The following is a 7,559-nucleotide window of genomic DNA, read 5'->3' on the forward strand; positions in this document are numbered from 1 at the left end:
CCCCATGTCCACCCCTCCATGGCCACGCCCCCTTCCCCCCTATGGCCACGTCTCCTTTGTCCTGTGACCACGCCCCCTTGCCCCATGGCCACGCCCCATTGACCCATGACCACGCCCCTTTGCCCAATGGCCACGCCCCCTCTGTCCCATGACCACGCCCCCTTCGGCGCATGACCACGCCTCCTTCCCCCCCCCCCGTGACCACGCCCCCTTTGCCCCATGACCACGCCCTCTTTTGCTCGTGGCCACGCCCCTTTGCTCTATGACCACGTCCACTTTCCCCTATGGCCACGCCCCCTTACCATGACCACGCCCCCATTTGCCCATGACCACGCCCCTTCGCCCCATGGCCACGCCCCATGACCACGCCCCCTTCTAACATAGCCCCTTCCCCTATGGGGGCGTGGCCTCGCCGTCGCGACTCCCCATTGGCCGCCATGCCGATGTGGGCGGGGCCAATCCAAGCCCCGCCCCCTCCCCACCCCGAAAGGCGATTTTTTGGGGGGGGGGGAAGGGCCGGGGCGATGCCGCCGCTAAATTTCCTCTTTTTGGGTGTTTTTTTGGGGGGGAATTCGGTTAAAATAAAAGGGGGAGGGGTTTCGGGGCGTGGTGCTGGCTGTGCCTTTTCCCGCCATATGCAAATACATGCTAATGACCCCCCCTTTTTAGCGCCATGGGTAAAGTGTGGGGGGGGAGAGGTCGGGCGCTAGGACCCAGCGCAGCGGAGGCTGTCGCGCATGCGCGGAGCGCCTCCGCTTAGCGCTCGGCAGATTCGCCACGGTTGGCGATTAACGGGTGAATTAATTAATAACTTAATTAATTAATTTGGTGGGGGGAGGGGGGGTGAAAAACGTCCACTTTGAGCTTTGTTTTTTGGTGTTTTTTTCTTTTTTTTTTGGGTTTTTTTTTTTGGGGGGTGAAAGAAAAGGATGGAAAGTGCGGCGCGGGCCCGCGCATGCGCAGCTGGCTCCGCCTCCTTTCCCCCCTCAGTCTCCCGCTGGCGCCGCCGGTACCGGACACTCGGGCTTGGGCCTGACCGGAACCGGAACCGGAACAACCGGAACCGGAAGCGAGACCGGAACCGGAACCGAAGAGGGGGGGCGGCGGCGGCGAGAGCGGCCGGTGAGGAGGAGGAGGGGGGGGGGTTTGGGGCCTATGGGGTCTATGGGGCTCTATGGGGCCTGTGGGGCTCTATGGGGAGCTATGGGGTCTATGGGGTGTCTATGGGGCTCTGTGGGGAGCTATGGGGTGTCTATGTTGGTCTGTGGTGCTCTATGGGGATCTATGGGGCTCTGTGGGGCTCTATGGGGAGCTATGGGGTGTCTATGGGTGTATGTGGGTGTCTATGGGGTGTCTATGGGGCTCTGTGGTGAGCTATGGGGAGCTATGGGGCTCTATGGTGCCTGTGGGTGACTATGGGTGTCTGTGGGGCTCTGTGGGGCTCTATGGGGAGCTATGGGGCTCTATGGGTGTCTATGGGGTTCTGTGCGGCTCTGTGGGGCTCTATGGGGACCTATGGGGCTCTATGGGTGTCTATGGGGTTCTGTGGGGCCTGTGGGGCTCTATCGGGTGTCTGTGGGGAGCTATGGGGGCCTGTGGGGTGTCTCTGGGGCTCTATGGGTCCTATGGGGGTCTATAGGGGTCTGTGGGGCTCTATGGGGTGTCTATGGGGCTCTGTGGGGTCTATGGGTGTCTATCGGTGTCTATGGGGAGCTATGGGGTGTCTATGGGGCTCTATGGGGAGCTATGGGGGTCTATGGGGGCCTTTAGGGGTCTGTGGGGGGCTATGGGGCATCTGTGGGGTTCTGTGGGGCTCTATGGGGCCTGTGGTGCTCTATGGGTGTCTATGGGGTGTCTGTGGAGATCTCTGGGGCTCTACGGGGTGTCTATGGGGCTCTGTGGGGTGTCTGTGGGGCCTGTGGGGCTCTATGGGGTGTCTATGGGGGTCTATGGGGGTCTGTGGGCGGCTATGGGGTCTGTGGGGTGTCTATGGGGAGCTATGGGGTCAATGGTGCTCTATGAGTGCCTGTGGGGCTCTATGGGGATCTATGGGATGTCTATGGGGCTCTATGGGGGCCTGTGGGGCTCTATGGGGCTCTGTGGGGTGTCTATGGGGAGCTGTGGGGTTCTATGGGGCTCTATGGGGCCTATGGGGCGTTTATGTTGGTCTGTGGTGCTCTATGGGGATCTATGGGGCTCTATGGGAGCCTGTGGGGCTCTATGGGGTCGCTATGGGAGTCTATGGGGCTCTAGGGGGGCCTACGGGGCTCTATAGGGATCTATGGGGTGTCTGTGGGGGGCTATGGGGCTCTATGGGTATCTATGGGGTGCCTATGGGGGCCTGTGGGGCTCTATGGGGTGTCTCTGGGGCTCTATGGGGTGCCTATAGGGGTTTGTAGGGGGCTATGGGGTGCCTATGGGGCTGAGGGGATGTGTGGGCCTATGGGGCACGTATGGGGCGCTGGGGGTGTCTGTGGGGTTCTGGGGGGGGTCTCTGAGGGTCTATAGGCCTATGGGGGGGGGGCTATGGGGTGATTGTGGAGGTGAGGGAGTAACTGTGGGTGTCTATGGGGGCTCTATGGGGTGTCTATGGGTCTCTATGGGGCCTCTATGGGGTCTCTATGGGTCTCTATGGGTCTCTATGGGTCTCTGTGGGTCTCTATGGGGTGTCTATGGGTGCCTGTGGGGTCTCCAGGGGTTCTCTGTGGGTCACTATGGTCACTCTATGGGTCCCTATGTGTCCCTATGGTTCCCTATGGGTCTCTATGGGGTGTCTGTGGGGCTGTCTATGGGCCTATGGGGTCCCCTTGGGTCTCTATAGGTCCCTGTGGGGTCTCTGTGGGGTCTCTGTGGGGTCTCTATGGGGTCTCTATGGGTCTCTATGGGTCTCTCTATGGGTCTCTATGGGGTCTCTATGGGTCTCTATGGGTCTCTATGGGGTCTCTATGGGGTCTCTATGGGGTCTCTATGGGTCTCTATGTCTCTATGGCTCCCTATGGGTCCCTATGGTCTCTCTATGGGTCCCTATGGTCTCTCTATGGGTCTCTGTGGGGTCCCTATGGGTCTCTATGGGGTCTCTATGGGTCTCTATGGGGTCTCTATGGGGTCTCTATGGGGTCTCTATGTGTCTCTATGGGTCCCAATGTCTCTCTATGGGTCCCTATGGTCTCTCTATGGGTCTCTATGGGTCCCTATAGTCTCTATGGGTCCCTATAGTCTCTATGGGTCTCTATGGGTCTCTATGGGTCTCTATGGGTCTCTATGGGTCTCTATGGGTCTCTATGGGGTCTCTATGGTCTCTCTATGGGTCTCTATGTCTCTCTATGGGTCCCTATGGGTCTCTATGGTTCCCTATGGGTCTCTATGGGTCTCTATGGGTCTCTATGGTTCCCTATGGGTCTCTATGGGTCTCTATGGGTCTCTATGGTTCCCTATGGGTCTCTATGGGTCTCTATGGGTCTCTATGGGTCTCTATGGGTCTCTATGGAGTCTCTATGGGTCTCTATGGGTCTCTATGGGTCTCTATGGGTCTCTATGGGGTCTCTATGGGTCCCTATGGTTCCCTATGGGTCTCTATGGGTCTCTATGGGTCTCTATGGGGTCTCTATGGGTCCCTATGGTCTCTCTATGGGTCTCTATGGGTCTCTATGGGTCTCTACGTCTCCCTATGGGGTCTCTATGGGGTCTCTATGGGTCTCTATGTCTCTCTATGGGTCTCTATGGGTCTCTATGGGGTCTCTATGGGGTCTCTATGGGTCTCTATGGGTCTCTATGGGGTCTCTATGGGTCTCTATGGGGTCTCTATGGGTCCCTATGGGTCTCTATGGGTCTCTATGGGTCTCTATGGGGTCTCTATGGGTCTCTATGGGTCTCTATGGGGTCTCTATGGGGTCTCTATGGGTCTCTATGGGTCTCTATGGGGTCTCTATGGGGTCTCTATGGGTCCCTATGTGTCTCTATGGGTCTCTATGGGTCTCTATGAGGTCTCTATGGTTCCCTATGGGTCCCTATGGTCTCTCCATGGGTCCCTATGGGTTCCCATGGGTCAGTTCCTGAGGCTCCGCCCCCCGCAGCGCCGATGCCCGAGGATGGAAGCGGAGGCGGGGGCTGAGCCTCGGGGGCAGGGCCCCCCCTGGCGCAGTTACAAGCTCCTGGTGGACCCGGCCCTGCGCCGCGCCCCACACAAGGTTTATCGCTACGATGGCGTCCACTTCAGCGTGCCCGTGAGTGACCCACGCCGGACCCATAGCGCCTCCAGTGCTGCCCCACACCTGCCCCATAGCGCCTCCATTGCTGCCCCATACCTGCCCCATAGTTGCCCCATAGCACCTCCAGTGCTGCCCCATAGCTGCCCCACACCTGCCCCATAACTGCCCCATAGCGCCTCCATTGCTGCCCCATAGCGCCTCCATTGCTGCCCCATTGCTGCCCCATAGCGGCCCCACACCTGCACCATAGCGGCCCCATAACTGCCCCAGAGCGGTTCCATGGCTGCCCCATAGCGGCCCCATAGCTGCTCCATAGCAGCCCCATAACTGCTCCATAGCGACCGCATAGCTGCCCCATAACTGCCCCATAACTGCCCCATAGCTGCCCCATAGCTGCCCCATAACTGCCCCATAGCTGCCCCATAGCGGTTCCATGGCTGCCCCATAACTGCCTCACAGCTGCCCCATAGCAGCCCCACAGCAGCCCCATAGCGGTTCCACACCTGCCCCATAGCGGCCCCACACCTGCCCCATAGCAGCCCCATAGCGGTTCCATTGCTGCCCCATAGTGGCCCCATAGCTGCCCCATAGCAGCTCCACACCTGCCCCATAACTGCCCCATAACTGCCCCATAGGTGCCCCATACCAGTTCCATAGCTGCCCCATAACTGCCCCACACGTGCCCAATAGCGGCCCCATAACTGCTCCATAACTGCCCCACAGCAGCCCCATAGCAGCCCCACACGTGCCCCATAGCGGCCCCACACCTGCCCCATAGCAGCCCCATAGCGGTTCCATTGCTGCCCCATAGCGGCCCCATAGCTGCCCCAGAGCAGTTCCATTGCTGCCCCATAGCAGCCCCATAACTGCCCCAGAGCGGTTCCACACCTGCCCCATAGTGGTTCCATGGCTGCCCCATAACTGCTCCATAACTGCCCCATAGCGGTTCCATGGCTGCCCCATAACTGCTCCATAACTGCCCCATAGCGGTTCCATGGCTGCCCTATAGCAGCCCCATAACTGCCCCAGAGCGGTTCCATGGCTGCCCCATAACTGCTCCATAACTGCCCCAGAGCGGCGCCACACCTGCCCCATAACTGCTCCATAACTGCCCCATAACTGCCCCAGAGCAGTTCCATTGCTGCCCCATAGCAGCCCCATAACTGCCCCAAAGCGGTTCCACACCTGCCCCATAGCGGTTCCATGGCTGCCCCATAACTGCTCCATAACTGCCCCAGAGCAGTTCCACAGCTGCCCCAGAGCGGTTCCGCAGCTGCCCCATAACTGCCCCACACCTGCCCCATAGCGGTTCCATTGCTGCCCCACAGCTGCCCCATAGCAGCCGCTATAACTGCCCCAGAGCGGTTCCATGGCTGCCCCATAACTGCCCCACACCTGCCCCAGAGCGGTTCCATTGCTGCCCCACAGCTGCCCCATAGCGGCCCCATAGTGGTTCCATTGCTGCCCCATAACTGCCCCATAGCGGCCCCATGGCTGCCCCATAACTGCCCCATAGCGGTTCCATGGCTGCCCCATAACTGCTCCATAGCCGCTCCATGGCTGCCCCATAGCGGTTCCATGGCAGCCCCACAGATGCCCCATAGCAGTTCCATTGCTGCCCCATTGCTGCCCCATGCCTGCCCCATAACTGCCCCATAACTGCTCCATAGCAGCCCCATTGCTGCTCCATAGTGGCCCCATGGCTGCCCCACGGCTGCCCCATAGCGGTTCCATGGCTGCCCAATAAATGCCCCATAGCGGCTCCATAACTGCCCCATAGCGGCCCCATGCCTGCCCCATAACTGCCCCATAGCGGCTCCATGGCTGCCCCATAGCGGTTCCATGGCTGCCCCACGGCTGCCCCATAGCTGTTCCATGGCTGCCCCATAACTGCCCCATAGCAGCCCCATAGTGGCCCCATGGCTGTCCCATAGCTGCCCCGTGGCTGCCCCATGGCTGCCCCATAGTGGCCCCATGGCTGCCCTATAGTTGCCCCATGGCTGCCCTATAGCTGCCCTATGGCTGCACTATAGCAGCCCCATGGCTGCCCTACAGCTGCTCTATGCGTACCCTATGGGTGCCTTATGCATGCCCTATGGCTGCCCTATAGCTGCCCTATGGCTGCCCCATAGCTGCCCTATAGCTGCCCTATAGTTGCCCCATGGCTGCCCTATAGTTGCCCTATGGCTGCACTATAGCAGCCCCATGGCTGCCCTACAGCTGCTCTATGCGTACCCTATGGCTGCCTTATGCATGCCCTATAGCTGCCCTATGGCTGCCCCATAGCTGCCCTATAGCTGCCCTATAGGTGCCCTATGGCTGCCCTATGGCTGCCCTATAGCTGCCCTATAGGTGCCCTATGGCTGCCCTATAGCTGCCCTATGGCTGCCCTATAGCTGCCCTATGGCTGCCCCATAGCTGCCCTATAGCTGCCCTATAGGTGCCCTATGGCTGCCCTATGGTTGCCCTATGCCTCCCTATGGCTGCCCTATAGCTGCCCTATAGCTTCACTATGACTGTGTCATAGCTTCCTTCTGGCTGCCCCATGGCTGCCCCACGGCTGCCCCATAGCTGCCCTATGGCTGCCCCACATGTGCCCCATAGCCCACCCCTGGCTGCACGCCGTGCCCCATAGACCCTCCCCAGCATCTCCCAGCTGCCCCATGGGCTGCTCCTGGCAGGGGGGTGGGGTGTGTGGGGCTTCCTCCCCCTAGAGCTCAGCTGCCCCATAGATGTGTGGGGTGCCCCATAGACAAGTGGCGTGCCCCATAGATGTGTGGGGTGCCCCATAGAGCATTTCTTCCCCCCCCCCCCCCCGAAACTGCTTTGATGCCTTCCCATGGGTCACTCAGGAGCCCCATAGACAAGTGGTGTGCCCCATAGGTATGTGGGGTGCCCCATAGATATGTGGGGTGCCCCATAGACAAGTGGCGTGCCCCATAGATATGTGGGGTGCCCCATAGAGCATCCCTTCCCCCCCCCCCAAACTGCTTTGATGCCATCCTATGGGTCACTCAGCAGCCCCATAGACAAGTGGTGTGCCCCATAGATGTGTGGGGTGCCCCATAGAGCATCTCTTCCCCCCCCCCAAACTGCTTTGATGCCTTCCCATGGGGCACTTAGCTGCCCCATAGACAAGTGGGGTGCCCCATAGACAAGTGTGATGCCCCATAGACATGTGTTGTGCCCCATAGATATATGGGGTGCCCCATAGACATGTGTTGTGCCCCATAGACAAGTGTGATGCCCCATAGATATGTGGGGTGCCCCATAGGCAAGTGTGATGCCCCATAGATGTGTGGGGTGCCCCATAGGCAAGCGGGATGCCCCATAGACAAGTGGGATGCCCCA

General features: G+C 59.9%; 1 protein-coding gene across 1 annotated transcript; it reads left to right on the forward strand.

Annotated features, from left to right (window-relative positions):
* The first annotated feature begins 2,986 nt into the window (after positions 1-2,986).
* LOC134156327 (nuclear pore complex protein DDB_G0274915-like) lies at positions 2,987-4,039 on the forward strand. The gene has a single exon (XM_062604271.1). The coding sequence runs from the start codon at positions 2,996-2,998 to the stop codon at positions 3,980-3,982; it is 987 nt and encodes a 328-aa protein (XP_062460255.1). The 5' UTR covers positions 2,987-2,995; the 3' UTR covers positions 3,983-4,039.
* Positions 4,040-7,559: the final 3,520 nt, after the last annotated feature.

The sequence above is a fragment of the Pezoporus occidentalis genome, unplaced genomic scaffold (genome assembly GCF_034315485.1).
Source record: "Pezoporus occidentalis ecotype Australia unplaced genomic scaffold, CSIRO_AGI_Poc_V1 ctg847, whole genome shotgun sequence".
NCBI lineage: Eukaryota > Metazoa > Chordata > Aves > Psittaciformes > Psittacidae > Pezoporus > Pezoporus occidentalis.